General features: G+C 54.2%; 9 protein-coding genes across 9 annotated transcripts; 4 read left to right on the plus strand and 5 right to left on the minus strand.

Annotated features, from left to right (window-relative positions):
• Nucleotides 1-219: 219 nt before the first annotated feature.
• QC762_405270 (uncharacterized protein) lies at nucleotides 220-2,456 on the minus strand. Its single transcript, XM_062889984.1, has 3 exons — nucleotides 1,826-2,456; nucleotides 537-1,763; nucleotides 220-468 (listed from the first exon to the last, which is right to left on the minus strand). The coding sequence occupies exons 1-3, from the start codon at nucleotides 1,892-1,894 to the stop codon at nucleotides 442-444; spliced, it is 1,323 nt and encodes a 440-aa protein (XP_062744010.1). The 5' UTR covers nucleotides 1,895-2,456; the 3' UTR covers nucleotides 220-441.
• A 65-nt stretch (nucleotides 2,457-2,521) lies between these two features.
• QC762_405260 (uncharacterized protein) lies at nucleotides 2,522-7,159 on the plus strand. The gene is made up of 3 exons (XM_062889983.1): nucleotides 2,522-3,209; nucleotides 3,269-3,397; nucleotides 3,454-7,159. Exons 2-3 carry the CDS (start codon nucleotides 3,274-3,276, stop codon nucleotides 6,153-6,155), a joined length of 2,826 nt encoding a protein of 941 aa, XP_062744011.1. The 5' UTR covers nucleotides 2,522-3,209; nucleotides 3,269-3,273; the 3' UTR covers nucleotides 6,156-7,159.
• Nucleotides 6,330-7,552, minus strand: QC762_405250 (uncharacterized protein). The gene is made up of 2 exons (XM_062889982.1): nucleotides 6,992-7,552; nucleotides 6,330-6,912 (listed from the first exon to the last, which is right to left on the minus strand). The coding sequence occupies exons 1-2, from the start codon at nucleotides 7,047-7,049 to the stop codon at nucleotides 6,488-6,490; spliced, it is 483 nt and encodes a 160-aa protein (XP_062744012.1). The 5' UTR covers nucleotides 7,050-7,552; the 3' UTR covers nucleotides 6,330-6,487.
• Nucleotides 7,553-9,788: 2,236 nt separating this feature from the next.
• CDC4 (SCF ubiquitin ligase complex subunit cdc4) lies at nucleotides 9,789-14,381 on the plus strand. Its single transcript, XM_062889981.1, has 3 exons — nucleotides 9,789-11,013; nucleotides 11,073-13,691; nucleotides 13,752-14,381. Exons 1-3 carry the CDS (start codon nucleotides 10,678-10,680, stop codon nucleotides 13,860-13,862), a joined length of 3,066 nt encoding a protein of 1,021 aa, XP_062744013.1. The 5' UTR covers nucleotides 9,789-10,677; the 3' UTR covers nucleotides 13,863-14,381.
• A 472-nt stretch (nucleotides 14,382-14,853) lies between these two features.
• QC762_0071860 (uncharacterized protein) lies at nucleotides 14,854-15,768 on the minus strand (the record flags this gene model as incomplete). The annotated part of the gene is made up of 1 exon (XM_062883753.1): nucleotides 14,854-15,768. One exon carries the CDS (start codon nucleotides 15,766-15,768, stop codon nucleotides 14,854-14,856), a length of 915 nt encoding a protein of 304 aa, XP_062744014.1.
• Nucleotides 15,769-16,382: 614 nt separating this feature from the next.
• QC762_405230 (uncharacterized protein) lies at nucleotides 16,383-17,461 on the plus strand (the record flags this gene model as incomplete). Its single annotated transcript, XM_062889980.1, has 3 exons — nucleotides 16,383-16,469; nucleotides 16,518-16,668; nucleotides 16,734-17,461. The coding sequence occupies 3 exons, from the start codon at nucleotides 16,383-16,385 to the stop codon at nucleotides 17,459-17,461; spliced, it is 966 nt and encodes a 321-aa protein (XP_062744015.1).
• Nucleotides 17,462-17,804: 343 nt separating this feature from the next.
• On the minus strand, nucleotides 17,805-19,104 carry PRE9 (Proteasome subunit alpha type-3; the record flags this gene model as incomplete). Its single annotated transcript, XM_062889979.1, has 4 exons — nucleotides 18,764-19,104; nucleotides 18,468-18,652; nucleotides 17,981-18,399; nucleotides 17,805-17,929 (listed from the first exon to the last, which is right to left on the minus strand). Exons 1-4 carry the CDS (start codon nucleotides 18,785-18,787, stop codon nucleotides 17,805-17,807), a joined length of 753 nt encoding a protein of 250 aa, XP_062744016.1. The 5' UTR covers nucleotides 18,788-19,104.
• On the plus strand, nucleotides 18,937-23,087 carry BYE1 (Transcription factor bye1; the record flags this gene model as incomplete). The annotated part of the gene is made up of 4 exons (XM_062889978.1): nucleotides 18,937-19,936; nucleotides 20,114-20,703; nucleotides 20,776-22,552; nucleotides 23,002-23,087. Exons 1-4 carry the CDS (start codon nucleotides 19,930-19,932, stop codon nucleotides 23,085-23,087), a joined length of 2,460 nt encoding a protein of 819 aa, XP_062744017.1. The 5' UTR covers nucleotides 18,937-19,929.
• On the minus strand, nucleotides 23,045-24,750 carry MED7 (Mediator of RNA polymerase II transcription subunit 7). The gene is made up of 2 exons (XM_062889977.1): nucleotides 24,257-24,750; nucleotides 23,045-24,199 (listed from the first exon to the last, which is right to left on the minus strand). The coding sequence occupies exons 1-2, from the start codon at nucleotides 24,503-24,505 to the stop codon at nucleotides 23,693-23,695; spliced, it is 756 nt and encodes a 251-aa protein (XP_062744018.1). The 5' UTR covers nucleotides 24,506-24,750; the 3' UTR covers nucleotides 23,045-23,692.
• Between the last annotated feature and the right edge of the window lie 97 nt (nucleotides 24,751-24,847).

The raw sequence follows: 24,847 nt of genomic DNA on the forward strand, positions 1-24,847 counted from the left end.
CACTCAAGCAGTAATACGAGCCTTTCAAGCCTTCCTGTTAGACATTTGAACGCTTCCAATATCAAGCCTATTACTGCAGATGTAAAATTCCTGAATGGGATCCTTTCCCTCTCGTCATATGATAGATGTTTCCCAAAATTCCCCTCCAACTCAACTTTCCAAGAATCAAAACAGGACTTGAAAGATATCCATAATCAAACGTGTCTGCGGACCTTCACCTAGATTCCAGCTGTAAGCTTGTTACCGAGGTAGAAGCAGATTGCAAAACTTCAACGTCTATTATTACGATAAATCTTTTATGGCTCCTGACTCCGACTCTGCTTGCATCTATCAAAACATGCTAGAATGGTTTGATCAAATCCACTACCCAGTCCCATTCTCCATGACTGATCAACTTCAACTTTGGTATCTCATCTCTTCGTTTTGTTCTTCATCCCATCCTTACATAATGACCTCGTTGGAAACGTCCTAGAGTTACACAGGTTAGCTCATTTCATGGAACCCACACATCACTACGACATCGGAAAGAATCTTACCCTCTTCAGATCCTTGAATGGCAGGCAGATGCAGTTCTGCACTCTGACCTCATCACCGACACCGCACTCCTTGCCAAGAATGGTGATAGCCTGAACCTTGACACCGTTCTTGATAATGCTCGTGTTGTGGCTCGTCACGGGGGTTGGTGTGCCCTCCACACGAGCCCAAGCACCGACGCGGCTGCCCCAACCGATAATTGAGTACAGAATGCACGCGTCATGCTTGACCTCGGCGTCTTCCAACACGATAGACTCCTTGATGCGGACGCCAGGTCCAATCGTCACGCGAGGTCCAATAGAGACATTGGGGCCCAGAACAGCCGTGGGGTGTACGTTGGCCGTGGGGTGGATGAATACGGGGGCCTTGATGTTGACTGAAGGAGCGGCAAGCTCGCTGGAGCCGCTTTGCTGGGCCTTCTGGAGGTACAGGGCGTTGGCTGGGATGGCAGAGCCGGCCGTCTTGATCTGCCTCCAGAAGTCCTTGGTCTCATAGACGAAGAAGAGGTTGGTATCGGCCATTTCTCCGAGAATATCCTGCTCCAACCGAATGACTTCATTCTTCTGCGTGTCTTCCTCGTCAAACATGTACGAGCTGGCAAGATTCTCGGATGAACGGTACGAGCCCAGACGGGGTCTGTCGGCGCGGCGCTGGATGGCGGTGCGGATCGAAGGGAAGAGGACATCGGCACGGAAGAGGTAGACTCCGCAGTTGATAAGATTGGAAATGTAACTTTCGGGTTTCTCGACGTAATGCAGCACGCGGCGGGTGTGAGAATCGGAGACAATGCAGCCAAAGTTCGAGGCGGCATCCTCGCTGACCCTGGTGCCCAGAATGACGGCCTCGGCGCGACGCTCGTGTGTGAGCTGAAGCATCTCGTTTAGAGGAAAACTGCAACAGACGTCCGAGTTCAGAACAAAGATGTTCTCGGGGCGGCCCTTGAGGATGGCATCGCGGAAGTGGTACAAGCCGCCGGCGGTGCCCAGGGCTTGGTATTCGCGGAGGTACTTGATGGAGAGGTCGGGGAACTCGGACGACGAATCCTTGATGAAGTCGCGGAAGACATGCTCCTCGTAGTAGCCGATCAGGTAGACTTCGTGGATCGAAGGGACCTTGCTGATGGCTGTCAAGCAGTGCCAGATGATGGGGTGACCGGCAACATCGAAGAGAGGCTTGGGAACATCGAGAGAGAGCGGGCGGAAGCGAGTGCCACGAGAGGCACCACCAACCTTGAAAACGAGTAAGCAATCTGTCCAATGTGTCCAGTGCCCCCCTACACTGGGCAACTCACGAGAATCACGGCTTTGGTGGCGCCAGTGTTGCCGTTGGCCTTTTGGTGGTGGGGGATTTGAAGCGACATCGCGTCTCTTGTTCAGAACACAAAGATCACCTCTGCAAAAAAACAAGGGGAAAAAGAAGCGATGAGGGCGTCTAGAAAGCTGTCAGGTCGTTGTCGTTGGACTGGAATGGTTGGGCTGAATGGCTTGGTGCTGCTTAATAGCGGGGTCAGAAGCTTGATGCAGCTCCAAATCCCCTGAATCCTGACTTCACTGCCAGGGGTCAGCTGGGCAGTCCTGGGGAAATGTGGCATGTGCGCCAAGGGGCCTCTGGCAGTTGCAGGTGGAGCCACGTGACAGCCCGCCCTTCACCGTTTCTGAGTTTGGATTTGCGCTCTTCTCCAGTGTGACCTGGTCATGCTCGCATGCGGTAACAGAGTAGACTGACAAGAACAGCAACAGTAGGTTTTAGAGAGCCATCATGAGCGACGTGGGTGTTGTTGGACGTTCATCGTCAAGCTCACTGAAGTCATTGAGAGACGCATTGACCAGCTGTTGATGCTCTCCTCTCAAATGAGAGATGGAGAAGCTGTGAAAACTGACAAGGAGAACCATTCTACAAATAAATGAGATGCTTGCCACAATTTACCATCTAATTCATCACCAAAGTCAATTTCAGGTTTACGAGAGACGTCAGGGCTTGGTACCATAATAGACTATGCTAGTCCAGGTGATATAGATGGAGACGTCCCGAGGCAAAGTGGGATGGTCAGACTCCCCGTTCCTGCCAAGGCCCAATTAAGTTTCGCAGCAAAAACGCGTCCTTGCCCCTCGCGTCACGTCTTGTCGCGTCTCATCTCGCGTAAAGTGGCTAGATCCATTCTTTTTTCGCTCACATTTTCCAACGGGCAATTGCAGTGGTGTTGTGAAGTCGTTGTGTAGGCAACCACTAGCAAACACCCCTCCAACCCCATCTTTCGCAACTGCCCCTTTTACTGGCCAGGCCATCTCTCCAGCACCTCTCTTTCCTGCTAAGAAATATTAGCAAAGTCGCGCATTGTTTACCTGTTTCCTTAACGCGTGTCATCTTGGGTTGGAGCAAACCGCGAGATTCTCATTCCACCGCAAAAAAGCTGTACCCTCGAGCCCCCCTCGTGAAGTCGAAGTCGATCTTTCATCTCAACTGTTTCGACTATTCCGACTTTTCGACTCTTCATTGGTAATCTCACGTCTTTTCGAAGGTGTTTTCTGTTTGGCACTGCTCTCTCTCGTCTCGTCTTCCACTTTCCTGAGCTCAGCCTTCCGTTTGGCTTCCTACTTCTACGACTTCTCCTCTCCACCTCCTCCAACAGCAGCCGCATGAGAAAAATACTCTCCTGTACATTTCAAGCAGCATTGGTAAGCTCGCCCATCATTTCGCCTCGTCCATATGTGACTTGAGTCTGACAGCGACACAGTAGCGATGCCTCCCAGAGTGAAGCCCGAGCCCGGTGTGGCCGTGGCGAACACCACTGCCACTCGCAGTTTTGCTGCTACCAACTCGGCGCAGTTTGGCTCACCTACGCGGCAAGCGCGGTCTACGGCTCGTAAGTTCTCCGCTCATTTTATGTTCCTCCGTACAGTGTGCTTACTCCTCCTGTAGCTAGTGTGACTGATACCCGTTTCATGGCGGAGGTGGAGGACCAGTACGAAGATGAGGATAACGAAATCATCTGGATGGAAACCCGTGCCAAGTCGATCACAAGCGCCGGCATGAAGCAAGAGCCTGGCCACGAGCCGATGACCCTGATGTCTCTGGCATCTCAAAGCATGGGCGGGTCATTTGTCGGGATGGGGCCCAATCTTGCCCTCAAGGACTTCGGGCAAGGGTTCCTCAAGGACATCAACGATGCCCTGGGTGAGCTGCAGTCTCGTGGCATTCAGCACGTTGCCAGTCTGCCGGAGTTAGTGCTCGTCGGTGACCAGTCGTCGGGCAAATCGAGTTTGATGTCCGGCATCGCTGGTCTCAGTCTGCCTCGCAGCAGCGGCACCTGCACAAGGTGTCCGATCCATATCAGGATCTCGCGAGCTGATGAGTGGTCTTGTCGGGTTTTTCTGAACCTGGACTACGGGTTCAAGCTGCCCGATCATGCCATCACCGAGCAGGATGTCACAGCAACAAACCCGTTCCCTCCCTGGGTCAAACTCGACCCCAGTCGCACACGACGCCACGAGTTCAAGACAGTCCGGGACAGATTTGACAGCGAAGAGATTGAAACAGTACTGCGCTGCGCCCAGGTCGCAATCTTGAACCCATCCACGCCCTACCAGGCCTTCATCCCCAAGCCTCGGGGTGGAGAAGGGCCTGACTCCCAACAGCTGACTCAGCACGAGCTGATTTCGCGCAAGGAGGAAGCCTCCGAGGCCCAGTTTTCGCCAAATACCGTGGCGCTCGAGATCAAAGGGCCTGATCTAGCCGACCTCAACTTCTATGATCTTCCGGGTGTGTTCAACACTGCTCGGCGGACCGAGGATGCTTACTTGGAGCGTGTCGTCCAGAACCTGACCAAGCTTTACATTAAGCGGGAGAAAGCCATCATTCTATGGGCTGTGCCCATGAATTTGGATACTGAAAACTCGCTGGCGCTGCGCCTGATCCGGGAGAGTCGTGCTGAACACCGTTGCGTTGGGGTGATCACCAAGGCAGACCTGCTGCCGCGAGATGACCAAGCTACTGAGCGCTGGCTGGGAATTCTCAAGGGCCGTGGACATCGCATCGGCTTGGGTTATTTCATCACCTCTCGACAAGGTCAAGATTTGGAAGAACAGACGAAGCGGGAAGAGGCCTTCTTCAATCGAACAGCAGAAGGACACTGGCCCGATGTTTTTGATCGCTACCAGGAGAGGTGCGGAATAGAAAAGCTGAAGGCTTTCTTGTCTTTGAAGCTCGGCGAAGAGTTTTCCAAAGTTCTTCCGGAAGTGAAGCGTAAAGTTCTTGAGCGACTCAACTTCATCGCTGAGCAGCTCCAACTGTACCCGGGGCCACCAGCGAACCCGGATCTGGAAATTTACAAGGCACTGACCATGTTCAGCAGCCTGTTGAAGAAGCGAGTGATTGACCAGGAATTTATGAGCACCTGGGACACAGCCTGTTCCACCCGGTTTACAAGAGCCATTCTTGAGCTGAAGCCCAAGTATAACGTACGGTTGTTCGCCAAGTCATCCGCCGCGAGTGCTCCGGTACTCATCAATCTTGACTCCCCCACGAGGGAGGGCAGCCCCACGCCCACACCCAGTGGCAGAAAGCGTCCTGCCCCGGCCGAAACCCCCAGCCGCCGCCAGCGCATCAAGGCTGAAGATGCCGAGGGACGGTCTTACCCCTCCACCCCTACGAACATGCGCACAACCATGACCCCGACCAAAGGCAGGCCGAGCAAGACACTCATGGAAATTCGGCGCATGATCCAGCGCAATGCCATACCCGGCCAGCCGGGCCTCGTTTCTTCCAATGTCTATGAACCGCTTTTTACAGAAGCGGCAAAGGCCTGGAAGGGTCCACTCCAGACGTTCCTCAACCAGACCTTCAACTTCTTGAGCAAGGAAATCCAGGAGATCCTTGACTCGACTTTTGCGGCGTTGAAGAACCGGGCAATTTACAAGTTGTCGACCGAGCACATGCAGGCTTTTGTCGAGATGCACAAGAAGGAGTTGCAGGCCCAGCTCGCGCTGATTTACGAACTCGAGGGCACGCGTCTGTTCACCAGAAATGACGATGCCTTGCACCGGTACAAGGCTGAAGAGTTAAGGACCTTGACTAGGCACCGCAACCACTACCGCATTGCCGCGCACAAGGGTGATGAACCAGCTAGCTCACTCCCTAAGATCGAGGAGCTCAGCGAGGAAGAACTCGCCCAGGAGACAGCCAAGATGGAGAAGGACCTCCGCCAGATGGGCCCCGAGCCCTTTCAGCAGGAGCTGGATGTGGCCGCCTACACCAGAGGCTATTACGTCCTTGCCGCTCATCGGTTCACAGACATTGTGTGCATGCATGCCATGTCTGGGCTGTTTCCCCGTGTGGCCTCGGTCATTGAGACCTACCTCCAGGATAAGCTTGGCCTTACTGGCAACCGCACCACTCCTGAGATGCTGGATCAGCTCATGGAGGAAGAGGGTCGCATTGGCCAGATTCGCCGAGATCTCTGCGCGGAGAAGGAGACTCTCGACGGTGCCATGGCCATCATTGTCAACCTCGAGAACCGCGACACGACTCCCTCGCAAGCCGAGAGCAACGTTACGATTCTCAATGACCTTACGTCTGGCCAGGCCGCAGGCTCGCCATCCGGGACAGTGTATGGAGATGCGTAAAGACACAATCACGCCGATTGAAGATCTGGATATATTTTATTGTCTGTGGGCGTTTTACCTATTTGTCTGTTCTGTTTTTTTCTTTCGGACCGAAGAATCACGATACCCATTTTAGTTATAGTCATGTAGGATCACAAATTGTCCAGAATACTGTCACGCACCTACTATACCTCTCCCCTTTTGCTCAATGTGTCTAACAACTATTTCACTCTTTGTATCGACTAATCAACAGAGACTACAAGGTACAACCAGGGCCTTGAAAGATGACGCACACACCTTCGACTACTAGCTTTGGGAGCCTAGGTATTGACTGTCCAGGAAAGGCCATCCTCTTAGAACCCCCAATAATCCTTCACCAAGAAGCCCGCATACCCGGCCAGGAATCCCATCACGCCCAGCGTTCCAAAGTAGCCCACCGGCCGACCAACACCCGTGCTCTCGGGTCTTCTCAAGCCCATCTCAACATGCAGCACCCGCGCGACAAACAGGGCCCCCAGAGCACTGGTCAGCACATTCTTCTTGGCGCCGTTGAGCTCGGCCACTCCGGCGAGCAGCAAGGCGAGGGGCACGTATTCAGCAAAGTTGCCCTGGGCGCGGGAGGCAACCTGGAGCTCGTGCTGCTTCGCGGCCGCGTTGGGCTCGGTCGAGGGGGGCGCGGAGCCGAGGAGGCAGTTGGAGGCGATGCGGGACATGGAGACGCGGGTGGAGAGGAGGGAGAAGTAGGCTGTGAAGGGGAGGAGGAAGGAGCCGGTTACCGCTGGAGGGAGGGGAATAACAGCAGGTTAGCCGTGGAACAAGAGGTGGTTTGCTTGGTGGAAGGGGGCAGAAGAGCTTACGCAAAAGGGGGCCGACAACATCGATGTGGTTTAGACCCACGCGGGAGGTGTAAGACATTATGACGATTTATTTCTCAAGAAGAATTAGGGAAAAAGGGGTCTGGCTCTTTGCAAAGGGGGGAGTTTTGGTATCACGCAGCTTGTCCACAACTGCTTCAAATTTTTTGGCTGGTCGAGATGGGGAACAGAAGACAAGAAGAGTAAGAAAGGGGGGGGGGTGAGGTGAGGTTAAAAGATGGGGGGAACGGTTTTGCCCCTTCCTCTTGCTGCACCGGACATGGCCCGGCGGATCACCATGACCAGAGGTTACATCATAGAGGACCCTAGTTTTGGTGTGCCCGGTGAGGTGCTTTGGTTTCGAAGCGGTCAGGCTTTTGCGCTAGGTGATTATTTGGGACAGAAGCACGGGAGGATGCTATGAGAGTTTAAAAGTTGCTGGGCCGATGGTATAATCCGAGTTGAATGTTTATCAACATCGCTTGGTTGTGCTAGAAGGCGCCTCCAAATCTTACGTTGGCAAGAGGCAAAGAGGCAAAGATATCGTCCCCAAATAGAACTCCAAGAAACCCAATGAAGAGTATTCTTGTAAAACCTTCTGGACACTGCGCATACTTATGGGTAGTGCAGTGAACCTTTGTCAGTGTAATAAGGATTCGAATGATGAATGGAATAACAACAGACATCATATGTTACCTATCCTTCGACTGAGATATAGATATGTAAAAGGTACTATAAGGAATGCTAGTTTGAAGAGCTCAGAATATGATTACCTTACATAGACAGATACTACCTCCAGCAAGTATCAACAACCTTTGCACCTTTGACCATGGCGAGTGAGGTGATTGTAGAATTCTGAGAAACTGATTTGTTTGAAACTACCTAACGTATATTATAAGCGAGTCGTACATATAAGCGAGTCGTACAGTCTCCACCACCCTACAACAACTATCCTCAATTGCAACATAACAACACTAGAAACCAACTATAATTACATCAGAAACAGCCGAATCAGACGATTCTACAGCCTCCTGGCAAGTACGTGCATTATGGCCAGGCTTGCCGCATACAACACAGCATTGAACCTTTGTACGAGCACCCCCTACACCACTACCATCCGGCTGCGTTTCTTCCACTGCCTCCCACCCACGGCCTTCTGGTCAGTAGATCGTGTGCATCCTGCACAGTAAGTGATCCTCCAAGCCGCACACGTGTTTTTTGGCTCTCCTGCGCTTGCTTAGTGCCTCGTTGGCAAGGTGGTACTGCGCGGCCAAGATGATAAAAGGAGGGATGGCCCAACCGAGGGCATTAACTCCCCTGGATTACCGTTGCCCATTCGCGGTTACCAGGCTGGGCTAGTTTCGCCTTACTAAGGCCGTCCGAGGTCGTAACTACCATGCCCGCGAAGATAATACCCATCATAAACCCAGTCTCGTCGAAGTTGTAGATATCGTCATCTACAATACCGTACTTAGCCTTAGTGTTCCGTACGAGCGCAAACCACTCGGCAATGACCTTTGGATCCTCGCACTTAGCCCTCTGGTAGTCGTATCTACGCTTAAAACGCGTACGGAGCTGTGGCTGACGTTTGACGAAGTTATGTGCCCAGAACTTGCCAACAGGGGCGCGTCGCGTACGCGTAGCAGTTGGTTGGCCATATCATCTACACTACGCAATCTTGGTGGAAAAGCTCGCGTACATAGCTCAATAATATATCGGACAATAGCTTCCTCTTCCGATTGAGTCATCTTTTCGAATTGGGTGTTATATCGCGTCGTGCAGGCCGGCCGGCGCGTCGGTTAGAGAGAGTCATAGCTGGTACGTTGTAGAGCTTAGCTGCAGCTCGGAGGCTTAATTTTTCATTGATTCGAAGAGCCCAAGGGGCTAAGAGTATCCTGGCTTCCTTTGAAGTAGGAGGCATATTGGGTTGTGGAAAAAATTGATGTTAGGTGTAAGGAGGACGCGTCGTGGTGGAGACTGTTCGACTCGCTTATATGTACGACTCGCTTATAATATACGTTATTATCTAATTATCCAAATATCCAACAGGCTTGGATATTTTGAAAGTTTGGGACATCTGTTTTCATATTCACTCGATATCCCTTATTGATCCACCGGCCCGTAATTGGCCGTAACCTGCAGCTACTAACAACCCCATGGGCTGCAGTAGGTGTTTTGTGGCTAGGAGATCGGGTCAACGTGCGGCGCTGTCGTGAACAAAGATCTGCACCCGCAAGGCGAGACCTCCAGTCAAAAATTAAAGTGCTTGCCTTCCAGCCTTCAGATGAGTTCAGGTGAGAAATCCCCGGTTTGTAGATGTGGTTTGACCTTGCTGCCCAGCATCAGTGTCGTCATCGTACCTACTGGATGGAGCTGCTTTGTGACGGCACCACAGGTTATGTATGTTCTGGAACTGTGGTGATCAAGCACTGGCAGAAGAGATGGTGATCGATGGCTAGGGAACAATGCGACAACTGGAGCTGGGGCTGCACTAGTAATTATATCTGGTGAATATTTGCCCCTTTTTACAGATCGGTTGGGGTGGCTTTGAGTTTGAGGTGCTGGCACCTGAGGAGTGAGCTGAGTTGTCAAACGGCCTCCCAGAAAATTCGGAATTCCAAGACACCAAGAAACCAAGGAACAAAAGTGAGACTGCGATTCTAGCCCGATCGGGTCTCCCGGCGTCCCCTTTGCCCCGCACGGCCGTGGCTGGATCTGAGTGCCCAAGCCACATCTCGAATTCTTCGCAGCGGCAGATACCACCAAAACAAGAGTAGAAACGAGAAGTTCCGGTCAGAATGAGTCTTTCATAATTTCCTAGTCGTTTGATTCGAGAAACCACGGTAGAAATAGACAGAAGTGCGGTACCTCGGCCTTATGTTGGTCAGCAGTTTCCCTTGCCAAGATGTGGCTGGTGTCCCCCAACGGGGTATCACACTAGGCGGAACTGGGCGTGGAGAGACAAGACAGTGGCACAGGGACAGGCCACAGGCCACAGCACAGGCACGCACGCTGCCGCAAAGCGGATGGGATGGTTCTTGCCTCTCCGCTGACTCCCGTCCCTGATCACGACGACCACGACTTTGCCTCACTATTCTACTGAGCGAGGGCAAGAACAAACCCCGACCGATATACAATCCCTCCTTTTTTCCGCTCTGTGCAGCAGGACGCCCCCCCTTTGTTTGCGAGAGACAGAGAGCATCGACGCCGATTTTTGCCTCTTGCTTGGGATCACGCCTTTGAGCAGCACCCACCAGCCTTGACCGCACCTCCATCCAATAGGTATAGCCCGCAGCGTCGCCGACCGCCATCCGATTTTCTCAATCTCCCGCCGACCGCCCCAACATCCCCGCCCCGCGACTCCAGCAAACAACCCTGGAACGGCAGCAACCCGAGTCTCGAGAGCCACATCATGATAGCCTACTTGTAGTGCTGTCACAAATTAGGTTTCTGGTGGGGTGGGACGCGTTGGAAACACCAACGGTCGTGGCTGGTACGCGTTGGAAACCGCCAGCTTTCATCCCATTCACTCTCTCCAAATATTCCTCTCACTTTACGAAGCCTGCCCCAAAGCTGCTCGGACTTGAAATACCCACACGCTCTTCCTTGAGCATATTGCATATCGCATACCTTATCTTGTCCCTCCCTCTCCTTCCCATCGCCCACGCCATCCCGCACACACAGCGACCATGAGCTCTCCAGCCGCCTCCAACGGCATGGATGTTCGACGACCTCGATCTAGCCATAAGGTGTCTATGACCTGGGAGGAGGATGAGGTCACTTCTCGCCGGAGGATGCAGTTTGCCGAGGAGTGCATCGAGACCAAGACTGTAACCACCACGACCACGACCAAGAGGTCCTATCCGTCCCTGTTTGTTCGTGAGCCACGGAGCTTGCAGTCGCTCGACTCAAAAGAGTACCCCCTCGCCGCCAGACAAACCCCGCCTGAACTCCGAAAGTTGACGTTTGATGTTGACGACCACGATATCGAGGGTTGGGCTGAGGAGGACAGCATAAATACCCAGGTACGTGGTATTACCCCCTTGGCCACTCGGTTTCGCAATGCTAACAAGTTGGTGTGCAGGTGCGACGTTCACAAAGTATTGACTATGCCAACATCGTCAAATCTGAACCTGGCGTGGAGAGTCTCTTGGACATCTCCACTGTTCGCTCTCAGGATGTGACCGGGTCGAGCCCGCGCAGATCACGGAAATCGGCCGCCCACACAGCTTCACCCAGCAACACACCAGCCGCCGGAAGAAGCTCACAGAGGGCTCACAAGCACGCCGGCCTCCCTAACGCCGCATCAGATAAACTTCGGCGCGCCGTAGCACATGGATCTCGTGCGAACAGGGGTCTTCGACACCCTTCCGCCTTTTTAGCCACCCCGGATACCAGCGAGCTTGCTGCCCTTGGCATGGACCGACCCTCGCGCCTGAGAGCCTTGAATACTGACAATATCGAGTCCGGCACCAGCCAGTCAACTTCCCTCTTCGATACCGGCAGTCCGGCTGGCAGTGAATCGCAAACCATTTTCAGCAATGTGGCCACCCCGCCCATCACCGATGCCGATCTCGAACCCTACGAGGATGCCATCAACCCCTTTCAGTCAAGAGGAAATATCAACAACGTTGCGGTCCAAGATGCCAGCCTCCCAAGTCCACGTCTGTCCCCCACGTTGGCCGCCGCCCAGCCTCAAACAGACGTTCCCGATGAAGACGCAGCCCCTGATGCCGATGCCTCCTTTTCTTCCGAGGTAACTCGCACTGATCGGAGACGGTGGATCGATGATACCCAGATCACGGAAGGTGACTCGATGGCCATGTCACCCATGCAGTTCAGCTCTGGTGGACAATCACAGGTCATGGGCTCACAGGCTTCTCAGTTTGTCGACCCACGCACCCTAATTGAAGGCTTTGAGGTGCTCCCCAACGAATTCAAGACGTGGATTATGTATCAGTTTTTGCGAAGATGCAGCCGGAAGACGCTACGTGTGGTAGCTGATGTGGTGAACCCGGCCCTTAAGTGCGACTTTCTCCGACAACTACCCCTCGAGCTCAGCCTTCACATCCTCTCCTATCTCGATCACCGGGACCTTTGCCGTGTGGCCCAGGTATCCAAGCACTGGCGCCATATTGCCGACAGCAACGAGACAGGGTGGAAGGAGCTTTTTGACCATGATGGATTCACCCTATCATCAGGAGAGTTGGACCGTGCCATTAAGCAAGGCTGGGGTTGGCAGGATCCTGTCGGGTATGATGGTTGTGAGCTTGATTTGAGCCATCAAAACAGACTGACATTAAGTGAAAACGAACTCGTCCGGTCGGTGGTCAAAACAGAAAAGCAGGAGACGCCTGTTCAAAAGTCAACCAGGACGTCCAAGCGGAAGCGTGGGCTGAATCATATCGGCGTTGATAGAGCCAAGCGGCGTGCTGGGGCCCAAGAGTTTAGGGATGATAGGACTTCCCCGGTTCCCAAGACGCACAAATCCGAGGGGCCCATCTCAGCTGCCAACGCCGCCGCTATTGCCGTCCCGGATCCTCAGATCGGTCTTCCCAGCTTGCGGCACCTCCATTTGTTCAAGTCGCTTTACCGGAGGCACTACATGATCAAAAACAGCTGGATGAACGGCAAGGTCAGGCCCGAGCATGTCGCCTTTGCTGCCCACCCACGCCACGTCATCACTTGCCTCCAATTTGACGAAGACAAGATCATCACTGGGAGCGACGACACCTTGATTCACGTCTATGACACCAAGACGGGCGAACTCCGCACCAAGCTCGAAGGTCACGAAGGTGGTGTCTGGGCGCTGCAGTACGAGGGCAACACACTGGTGTCGGGCAGCACGGACCGATCGGTTCGTGTTTGGGACATCAAGAAGGGCATCTGCACTCAGACCTTCTACGGCCACACCAGTACTGTGCGCTGTTTGCAAATTTTGATGCCTGCAGAGACGGGAGCGATGGAGAATGGAAAGCCGGTCATGATGCCCCAGAAGCCCTTGATAATCACAGGTTCCCGAGACAGCCAGCTGCGGATTTGGCGGTTGCCCGAGGCGGGCTCTCGCCGATACATTCAGACGGGCCCTCCGGCTAGTGACGATCAGTGCCCGTATTTTATTCGTATCCTCGGCGGGCACACTCACTCGGTCCGCGCCATCTCAGCTCATGCTGACACCTTGGTCTCTGGGAGTTACGACAGCACTGTCAGGGTCTGGAAAATCAGCACGGGAGAGCAACTGCATGTCCTGCAGGGCCACAGTCAAAAAGTATACTCGGTAGTTCTCGATCACAAGCGCAACCGTTGCATTTCGGGCTCGATGGACTCCATGGTCAAGATCTGGGACCTTGCCACGGGGGCGTGCCTGCACACCTTGGAGGGCCACAGTTTGCTGGTGGGACTTCTCGACCTGCGGGATGACTGGTTGGTCTCGGCCGCAGCAGACAGCACTCTGAGAATCTGGGACCCCGAATCTGGCCGATGCAAGCGGACGCTCGTGGCACATACTGGAGCTATCACCTGCTTTCAACACGACGGCGCCAAGGTCATTTCGGGCAGTGAGAAGAATGTCAAGATGTGGTCTATTGATAATGGTGATTTGGTTCAAGATCTCTTGACAGATCTGAGCGGAGTGTGGCAGGTCAAGTTTGATGACCGGAGATGCGTGGCTGCTGTCCAGCGAGGAAATCTGACATATATCGAGGTGAGATTTCTCTTGTCCCCTGTCTATCATCGGTGCAAGACAGCTGCTAACCAGACACAGATTCTCGACTTTGGTGCAGTCCGCGATGGCAGGCCGCCAGAAGAGCTCGGCAGACGTAAGCTCCTGAACGAAGGAGAGGTTCAACGCCTGCTTGCCGAAGAAGCTGCGTAGGAGTCGCCATCATCGGAGGAAGCATAAAGAGAACGAAGGGCGGAGAAGGCATCACAAATCTTAAGACCCGCCAATGGGTCTATTAATGACACGACACGACAAATATTTGAGGGGCAAAAGTTTCGCAACGGGACAGCAAACAAAGCATTTTCTTCTTCATGATACCGCCATCCGTCAGCCAGCCTTTTTTTTCTTTCCTATTTACAGCATCGTCAGCGTGGCAGCGGAAGCGGCAACAAACTGGGCAGGCGATATCAGAGTGTTTTTCTTCTTGTTCTCTTATCATCAGGGGTTAAAGTTGCTGTTTGGCTTTTTTCCCTTTTATCTGTCTCATTGGCGTTGTCTCTATCTTTTAAGTTTATTTGGGGAAGGAGGGAGCGATTTGGGAGTATTATAGTCTACCCCCTTGATGGGATGGGCGTCATTGGTCTGCAGTGTGGGAACAAATAACAAGGGCATTACTTTTTGAGTTTTTACAGTATCATTTTGCTTGTTGAAGGGGTGCGGGGGCTCTTAGCATCAGAACGGAGGGAAAGGGAGTGAGGAGGGGATGGGCCGGGGAACCAAAGGGGCAAAAAGAGGGAAGTCCTTGGTGGTGGGTGGTGAGAAGGTCATATTATTGCTGGGGCTGGTAGAGTAGTATAGCATGATTCCCTGTATTTACCGGTGGTTGTTTTTTGTGTTTTTGTGCGTCTCTTTGCAGAAATTTCCCGGCCCTGGAGGGCTGTGTTGGTAGTGTTTTAATGATACCTCATGACCTGAACAATGGTTGGTTTGTGAAGTTGACGGTTTTCTGTGAGGAAATATCACTGATAGTGAGACAGTCGATAATGAATAGGTACACAGGAAGGTAAACAGTATTCAGGTAGTGATACTTTTGAATTTTATCCATCACTTGTACATCATCCCCAAAACTCCGGAACCATTACATCAAGGAAAAACAACGACATGATAAAAATATATAATAACACCAACTAGGACGGCCGGCAGCTTATCCGTTGATACTCGTCACGGTGCTGCTGATGGTTTGAAGAGAGGAAAGAGGGTATACCGTCCTCGTGACGGTGTTGTAGACTGTCACTCTTGTGGTGGAGAGGATGGTGGATGTGCCGGTGGTGCAGCCTGCTGATTGGATGTCCTCCTCCTTCTCGTCCTCGCTGTCACTGTCACTGTCACTGTCGCTGTCACTGTCGCTGTCACTGTCGCTTTCATCTGACACCGGGAGTGTTGGCGGGGAAGATGGCAGGGTCGAGGTTGAGGTGTGGGTGCTGATGGAGGTCGAGGTTGATGGCTGGGGTGGGTTGTAGGGGGTGAAGATGAAGGTTTGGGGGATGGTGGTAGTTGAGGAGGAGGTGATTGGTTTAGAAGGACTGTAGGGAGTTAATGTGAGGGGGGGCAGGAGTTCCTCGGGTTCGGAAGTGGATGATGATGGTTGGGTGTTGGCGGTGACAGTTACAGTGACGTATTCCTGGGATGATGTTGACTCAATTGGGGGGGAAGATGTGGTTGTCGTCGGTTCAGGGGGGTATTGAGTCAGGGTGACTGTTGACGGGAGGCGGACCACACGCGGGGGCGGGTTTGGTGATGAGAATGTCACGGTCTGGACAAGGGGAGGCACTGAATAGATTATGGGTGGTTCAGCGACCAAGCTTGGTCGTGGGATAACTGTAACTGTCTGGAGGATGGTTTCCTCGGTGGGTGGTGTTGAGAGAATGACAGTCACTGTTTGGGCTGGCGGAGGGGCCAGAGTGACGGTGATGGTCTCTCCTGGGATGATAATAGTGATGGCTGATGTGGATGCTGGGCATGGGCAGCAAGCTGTGTCATGGTTTTGAAGATGAGGAATGGCTTGAACTGGGATTGCCAGCGCAACCAAAGTTGCAAGTAGTAGTTGTGAAAAAGACATTGTGTGGTAGGCACCTTGGTGAGAAGTGATTAGAAAACTGGAGGATGTTTCGATAGTTTGTCGAGAGACAGAAAACCTCATTTGAAGCCCATGGCCTCATCATATATCTAGAGCCGACATCACCGTGACGAAGTCGAGGACTCGAGGGCATACAAGACCAAATTCGAAGGGATACAACATGTCGACGTATTGGCTATGTTCGCCCTCAGAGGGATTATTTTGAGTGTGGATTGAGACTCTGAAATTAGCAAAACTCGACTTTAAGCCCATGAAGACATAATAGCCCTTGCCCTTCATCAGGAGAAAGGCATGAAGGGCAAGCCACAAGGGCGTTGAAGAGCAAGGAGAGTTGATAAGTTCAAGCAGGGATCCCCACATCCAACCGCCCCCTGCACACGCCAAGAACCGTCATCCCCAGACTCTAGCCCCCCTCCAAGCAAGGCCAAGTCGGCTTTTGGGCCTTTGCGACAGGGATATTGCAAGCTGACCTGGTCCTTGATCCTCCTCAACAGAAAGCTTACCTTGTCATCTTCTCTTTCACTTTCCTGTCCTTTGCACCAGCTTCAATGCTCCGAAGCACCTTCAGATCCCTCCGACGGCGGTGACTTCTCGCCATGGCGCCCCCGAGGCCCAATTCGCCGGCAACCGGCAACGGTTTCCTGGCTTCCGTGATGCGATTCTGGAATGCAAGTCACTTACAGGTTGTAGTGTTTTGTTGGACTAGATGTTGATTGTGTTTCCGAATCTAGAGAACGTATGCCTCTGATTACATCGGCCTCGTCATTCTCCTCTCCAGCTACATCCTCATCCAATTCTTCGTCGAACCTTTCCACCGCATGTTCTCGCTCAACGACTTGCGCATCTCGTTCCCCTACGCCGAGGTCGAAAGAGTTCCCCTAAGTAAACCGCCCCGTTCCCTTTTTGCGCCCCTCCACCTCATTACTGACCCTCGCGCCCCCCTCCAGCCCACGACTTCATATACGCCCTCTTCCTCCCCCTCATCCTCATCTGCCTCTCCAACCTCCTCTCCTCGGCCTCCTCCCACAAACACCACGTCACCCTCCTCGGCCTCGCCATCTCCCTCATCCTTACCTCCCTCCTAACCGACATCATCAAAAACGCCGTCGGCCGCCCCCGTCCCGACCTCCTCGCCCGATGCGCCCCCATCCCCGACACCCCCCTCGACAAGCTGGTAGACATATCCGTCTGCACCGAAACAGGCCACCACAAGCTCCACGACGGCTGGCGGTCCTTCCCCTCGGGCCACTCTTCCTTCTCCTTCGCCGGGCTGGGCTACCTCTCCCTCTTTCTGGCCGGCCAAACCCGAATCTTTGCCCACGGTCCAGGGTCAATAGCAGAGCACACGGAAAAGGTGGTGAGGGGCGACCTCCTCAAGGCGCTGTTTTGTCTGGCGCCGCTGGTGGGCGCAACCATGATTGCTATCTCGAGGTGTCAGGACTACAGGCATGATGTCTATGATGTGACGATTGGCGGGTTGCTGGGCTGGACGGTGGCATACTGGAGTTACAGACGGTACTGGCCTAGGTTGAGCAGCGCCAAGTGCGATGAGCCCTATGCCGGCCCGCCGGGGGCGGCAGAGGATGGACCGGGGTATGGGAGGTTGAGAGATGAGGAGGAGGGTGCTGGTGGCAGGAATGTAGGCTACCAGTTGAGAGAGCTGAATAGCAGGTGAAGAGGAAAGCTGATTCGGGTGTATAGTGACCAACCACAACATTTGTCGACAATTGTCACACGGTATAAAGTACCATTGGGTATCTATGTACTTGGGAACTTAAACATGGGGATCTGTAAATGATGTAATAAGAGCCTGGGAACTTAACAGGTACATGCCTTCCCCTATAACTTGCATGAAGGACCCGACAAACAGTGGCTTCAGGAAAGATGGGATACACGGTGCAGAAGCAAGGAGTTCACGTCCAGTTCAGCATCTGGCACATCTTCTATTAGTACATGCGGCGCTGAAAAACCATTCCATATCGCGATTGTTCCCGTCCACCACCATGGACCCAGTCTATTTACTCCTCCTTGGTCTCGTCCTTGGCCAAGTCGTGCTTCTTGAGTAGCGCATCGATCTCGTCGGCGCTCCATAATCTGTGGTAAATCTTGCCGTCCTTGGTCTGGCCAACCGTCGCAAACTCGACTGTCATTTGTTAGCCATGATCCCTCTTATAAATCCGCCCCCAAGACTCACTCTTCTCGCTGCCAAGCTTGGTGGAATCCATCGTCTTGCTCAGCACCTTGACGGCCATACCGCAGGCCTCTTCCAACGTGCAATCCTCCTTGTAATCTTGCTTCAAAAGACTCTGGGCGCTGGCGTGGTTGGCGCCCGAGCTTGTCGCCTTCCACCCGCCGTAGTTGCCTGACGGGTTGCTGAGGTAGAGCTGAAACTGGCGCTGGGGATCCCAACCGGCGTAGATGAAGGAAACGCCAAAGGGCCGGAGACCACCGTGTTGTGTATAACCTTGCTTGAGATCGCAGAGACGACGGACGAGCTGTTCGCAGGGAATGTCTTCGTTGTATGTAAGGAGATAGCGTTGGGCGGCTTGTCGGGCGTAGTTGATGAGGATGTTGGCGTCGGCGGTCATGCCGGCGACGGCGCAAATCATGTTGCTACAAACAAAAGCCAGGTTAGCACAACCATAGCCCATACTGAACGACCAGACATGACTGTATCGTACTCATTGAGAATGTAGAGCTTCTCAGCCGAAGTGTCCTGTTCGAGCAGCTTGGAGGTGACCTTGCGCTCAGCAGCGAGGACGATGCCATCCTTGGCCAGGATGCCAATGGCTGTGCCGGCGTGAGAAATAGCTTCGAGGGCATATTCGACCTGGTACAGGCGACCGTCGGGGGAGAAGATGGTTGTCTAGACATGGCAGTTAGCCTCGTGGTGTACCCTTGGCCGCGAAGGGAGCTCCCAGCGCAACACCATGCCCCCAATATCGGTGGAGCCAAAGACAGCGGGCAGCCAACATACTCGGGAATCGTATCTTCTGGACATGATGGCAGTTGTTTACTGTTGGAGTTGGAAGCGGGGAGGAGTGATGGCGGTGACGGCAACGATTGGCCTCTTTCAGGCGCTTGTCGGGAACAATCGTGTGGTTTGGGGTTTTATGGCAAGTCCAACAGTTGGAACTAAGGCTGATGGATGGATGGATGTTGCTGCACCTCGCCCTCACCTTCAGGTAGCCCCCCCCAGCCTGGGAGCTCTAGGCAAGCGCCCTCACACGCGTAGCTCCTGTTGCTGCCTGACCTGCAAGGCACATGTCCCGCCATCGGGACTTGAACCTGCCAAGCTCCGACTCTCTGCCACTGCTACAAAACCCCACCTGCTGCTTGTCACAAAAAAAAGCGTTACATAACAAGCACAGGCCGATTTCCCGTCCTCCCCAAGCTTCCAAATCCAATCCCTCTCGGCTCTTCCGCTGGCCGTTCGCGCTTCTTCTTCGGCCATCTCTCCACCTTCGATCAATCTCCTCTTTCCAACCTCCGCAATTCGTCACCCAAAAATCGAGAAACGCGATTGAGTCAACAAACGTGACAACGCCATTGTCGCATACTGACACCTTACAAAGAATTATCTTACTCCGTTACGCAGTCCTTCGTTTTGCTGGAATCGACCCGTCGCGCCACGCCACTGCGCGCCCGCTCCATCCATCCATCTACTTACCTACCTACCTTCTGAAGCTTGGACTTGCTAGCTGTGAGGAAAGTTTGGGACCTCCCCCCTCCTTCGCCGCCAAAGAGAGGAAGAGGGAAATACTACCGTGGGCGCTTTGGTTTCTTCGCGGGATAGCTTCGGGCAGGGCTTATCCTCTTGAATTCTGTTTACTTTTTGTTGCTTTTCAATTCTCTCGCGTCACGTCGGGCAGTCAGATGGCAATCTGGTGGTCATTTTAGTTCCCATGCAAGCGTAAAATACCTACCTACCTGATCGAGTGACCCGCATGCCATCTCATCGCATACCCATCTAGGTAGCCATCTATCTACCTAGCTTTTTGAGCAAACAGTAGCCCACCCACTCGGCAAGCGACAGGAGAGGAGAGCAAGCACGCCTCCATTGTCTGGCTGCTGCCACGCCTACCTACCTACTACCTACTGAACCTTCCACCCGTTTACCGTCCGTCTCCCTTTGACGCGACCATGTCTGGTAAGCAGCAACGTGCGCGGCGACTGAACCCTTCGCGCACACCCACCCCCACCCCCAACTCTTCTTCCAAGCCCAACAGGAGCAGCAGCAGCAGCAGTATGGCTCCGCGACGCCGGTCTGCGCGCACCACTCAGACCGCTCTCAAGAACCAGCAACTGACTCTCGACTTAACTTCAGACCCAGAACCCCGCCGCTCCGTCAGAGCGACAAAGGGCCAGCACAAGGCCCACGAACAGCTCGACCAGCTCGTCGAACCGCCAAAGAAGCGAACCGGCGGCTCCAAGAAGGGCAAGAAGGCTGCCCCCGAACCCGAAGAACCAGAGGAGGAGATCATCCGCTGCGTGTGCGGCGCCACCGAGCAAGATGAGGACTCCGGTGAAGCCTGGATCGCTTGCGACACCTGTACCGCCTGGCAACACAACATCTGCATGGGGGTGAGCCAGTTCGCCGAAGACATACCTAAGAATTATTTCTGCGAACAGTGCAAGCCAGAGAACCACAAGGAGCTGTTGGCCAGCATGGAGAGGGGCGAGAAGCTCTGGGAAACACGGCGCAAGAACTATGAAGAGGAAAAGACCAAGAAGAAGAAGGGCACCAAGAAGGGCAAGAAGCGAACAAGTGACCTCAAGGAGGAAGCATCGCGGACGCCACAGCAGTCACCGCCACCACCTCTTCCACCGGCACCCGAACCTAAGAAGGAAAAGGAAACCAAGGCGTCGGGTCAGAAGCGGAAAACCGCCGACGGGGCTCAGGAGAAGGAGAACAAGGTAAGTTTTTCACAGCAACTCCATGCCTTGATCTATGTAAGTCACTAACTCCGGCGGCTCTCTTTCCCCCAGAAGCTTCGCAAAGTCACCGAGACACAGTCTGTTCCGGTATCTACACCGGCTTATACCCCTCCTGCTGACCTCCCTTCCAAAGCCACCGAGCTGCCAGACAGTCGGCAGGGTGTGGCTAAGGCGCTCGTGAAGTCTCTTGTGCACTCGCTTGGCGCGGCAGAAAAGAAGGGTGTTGTTCCCTCCGATGGGATGCCTGTCAGTGATCGTGCCGAAAGGTTTGCGCTCCAGATCGAGCGCGCCGTCTACGATACCCATCCCACCCAGGACTCCTACCGCAACCAGGGCAGGACTCTTGTCCACAACCTCAAGTCCAACCTCGAACTGGGATCCCGGCTGCTGGAAGGGACTCTGACACCGCCCATGCTGGCTGCCATGTCTACTGAAGAGCTGGCATCCAAGGAGCTCCAGGATCAGACAGCCGAGATGAAGGCCCGGGCCGAGAAGCAAGCCATCAAGATCACCGAGGATGTGCCCCGGATACGGAGAACGCACAAGGGCGACGAGGTGATTGGCGACGACAACTATGCCATGACCACGGAAGACATCCCGTCAGCTCCCGTGCGTCGACCTAGCGCCCCAAAGTCGGAACCTAGAGAGTCGTCGGAAGCGAGCCGTGCCAGGTCGGCATCTCGAGGGTTGGCTGTCGACACGCAGCAGTCACCCAGTCGCGCCGACTTTGATCTGAACAAGGTCTATTCCAGTGTCAAATCGCCAGCCGTTTCTCAGCGCCCGGCTGCTCCCCTGGCTGCCCCGCCCGCAACCGGTCCCGGCGTGGACCCAGATGTTGATCGCATGCTTGATGATGACGGGAGCCAGTCACCGCCATATTCGCCAAAAGAAGAGACGGATCCGGATGTGGTGTGGCGTGGGAATCTGGTCATGAACACCATTGCCGAGTTCCAAGTCACCGCGAAGCACATTGGCGGTGCGAACCCCGGAGAGAGCGTTGGTTTAACGTGGGATAAGGTTATCCCAAAGAACATTACCGTCTGCGGGCGCATAGATGAGCAAGCAGCCAATGTGTATCTTTGCGGAATGCGCTACAGCCAAGTCTCCGAGGTCATCGTGGTGAACCTGGAGCCAACATCCCCTCAAGGCAAGGCCGGCATGCAGAAGCTTGTCGAGTATTTTGTCAACAAGAAGAGATATGGTGTGGTGGACCGCAAGGGGCTGGCAAACGTCCGAGACAGCTATCTCGTGCCCGTCCTACCCGGTGCAGGTGGCCACCCTGAGTTTATGATGAATCTGGAGGACAACTTCATCCCGCAGTCAAGAACTGAGCCGATGTTGCTCGCCGTATTCGTCTATCGATGGGAAGACGGCAAAGTACAACCGAAGGCCCCCCCAGTGCTGACGCAGGCCCCGGTTCGACACGACTACGCGCAGTCTCCTGACACACCGACTCCCACATCAGCAGGCTTCCCGCTGGCCAACCGCCAGTCCAGCACAGCGCCAGCCTACTCACCCACGGTGAATTCAGGGGCATTCCCGAACTATCCGACTCCTCCCCGGAACAGCGCCACTCCCCTCCAGCAGCAGGTGGTGGCGCCTCCCCCACAGCCTCAAGAGCCAGCCCTGAGTCCGGAGCAGGCTCACAGGGCGGAGTCACAGCGGCGAGGAGAGGCCGAAGCCCGGGAGGTACTTGGCCAGTACATGAGAAGTCCGACGGTTGCGTTCCTTCTTCCTCAGGCCTTTGCCATGACGCGCTCGGAGTGGGAACTCATAAGGAGGGTATACGAGCGTGAACCCAAAGCCAGAGAAGATCTGCCATACCTTAGTCAGGTTCTGGAACGAGAGGCTCCGGGGCCTCAAAGCCAGCCCTCAGGGCCTTCTCCTCCACCGCCTCCACCGCCGTTGCAGCAACCACAGCAGCAGCCACAACAACCAAGGCCGCAACAGTTCCAGCCCCCTCTCCAGCAGCATCAGCAGCATCAGCAGCAACACTTTCACCCGCCCCCGCAGCAGCAACGCCAGCCTCCGTATTCACATCTGCAGCAAGTTCAGCCGCCTCAGCAGCATCAGCAGCACCAGCAGCAACAAGGAGCCCAGCGATCCCCAACACAGCCACATCACCCTCAGCTTCAGCCACAGCAGCAGCAGCAGCAGCAGTCACAAGCAGTCCCGGTCCGGCAGACGGCCGTGCCCCCTCCGCAGATCCCACCTGTAGGGCACGCCGCGGGACCTCCGAGACAGACGCCCATCCCACCCCCCCCCATCCCGCCACAGGCAACCGCTACAACCACGGCGGGATCGCAACCGTAGGAGGAAGTGGCGGCGGGGAGGATATTGGCGACGCTCAGCACTGCTCTTGAGAAGATGTTTGACGACGCTCACGCGAGCGAACATGATTGGGAAGGAATGGGGTTGGGGAGTTGATAAAAAAAAATTGCGCTAAGTGGAAGGAAGCTAGGCAAATCATTGTTTATTTGCTTTCTTGGCTCGGCTCGGGAAGGAAATTTATTCGGAGGAGTTGCTCACTCTTTTCCTGGAGTTGGTGGGCATCTTGTTGTTCGGCTTCTGCTCGTGTTTTGAGTGTTTGATTGGTCTCTAGTTGCACTTTTAGGGACGGGCCTGGGTAGTTGTTTGGTTGGAACGAGGTGTGTCGTTGGAGTTTCATGTGACGTGGTTGGAGGGAGGGGAGGGAGCAAGGGATCGAGACTGGTAGATGGGTTTTATTTGTTTTATTTCATCAGGTTTTGGTGCTGACATGGGTGGTAGTTGTTGTTGTGATTAATATCACTTGCCTATTTAGTTGGTCTTCTTCTGTGTGTATCTTTTAAGAGGCAGCTTTTTATCTTTTTCAAAGTTGCTAGGTCGTTCGTTGTGTGATCTGATCATGGCTTTTGTGAAGCTAGTTATGTATGTGCAATTCGCCTCTGGCACATGCTGTAATATCATCCCGGGTATCTTTATTGTCTTAGGCAAACTCCAACTCCACACTTCCAACCGTGCACCTCTCGGCCGCCACCCTCCTCCTCTCCTCCGTCTCCCTGCCCCCTATTGAGCCCATCGTGACCACCTCGTCGTCCAGCCTCGGCAGCTCCAGACTCCCCAACCCCTCAATCATCCTCCTGGCCTTGTCCACCACCCCCCTAATGGCGGCGGTCTCGGCCCTCTTGGTGTCGAGCTGGTCCTGCATGATCTGTATGAGCTGCTCCCGTGCCTGATGGGGGCGGTATTCGTTTAGGGTGTGGTGGAAGTTGAGGATGAGGGTCTTGAGGTCCTGGATCTTGGCGGCGCCGTGGGCGGGGTTGTGGGACATTACGCCGACGAGTTCGAGGTAGTTTAGGAGGATGGACTTTGCGAGCTTTTTGAGTTCGAAGGAGCGGTCGAGGTGTTTGGAGTCTTGGGAGGAGGGGTTGATGGAGGCGGGGAGGAGGGGTGTTACGCCCGCTTCGGTGAGGGATTGGAGGGTGTCGGTTAGCTGGGGGGAGGGGAGTGTTAGTATAGGGAAGGGAAGGGGGGAGGAGGAAAAACGGACTGCTTGGGCTTCGCTATATAACCTCCATTTTCCGTCTGTTGGTTCGGGTGGTGGTTGGAGATTGATGAGGTCTTCTGGGATGGAGGGGAGGCGGGTTATGGAATTTGCGTCGGGGGTGGAGTGTGCTGTCGCGTAGTCTGATTTAAGGGTGTCGTAGCGGGAGATGTTCTCGGGGGTGAAATCTTTCCAGAACGGTGGAGGGTCAGGCCAGGTCGATGTTACGCGGTTGGTATCTTCCTCCTCGGCCATGTTGTCAGGGTGGGTGTCGCACGAGTGGGGATGGAGGTGATGTTTGCAGAGAGGTGGTAGTGGCTGAGAGCCTTCTTAAATTGTTCTGGGGCAATAATAAAGCTGGTAGTCACTCGTAGTCAGGCAGTAGTCAACTAGGCGCATTCAACGTTGAAAGATGATGATGTTTGGTGAAATGCGCACCTTTGCGACTGGCTGTGGCTGAAGCTTCCCCAGGTTACACCAAGTGGGGATCACTTCGGGAGCTTCCCTGTGGCTGCCCCGCTGTCAGCTGCCAAGGGTCCGACTTCAGCGCTCCAAGCGCCTTCGAATTTATTCCACTTTAGGGACAGTCGGGTACAT

The sequence above is a fragment of the Podospora pseudocomata genome, chromosome 4, assembly GCF_035222375.1.
Source record: "Podospora pseudocomata strain CBS 415.72m chromosome 4, whole genome shotgun sequence".
Lineage (NCBI taxonomy): Eukaryota > Fungi > Ascomycota > Sordariomycetes > Sordariales > Podosporaceae > Podospora > Podospora pseudocomata.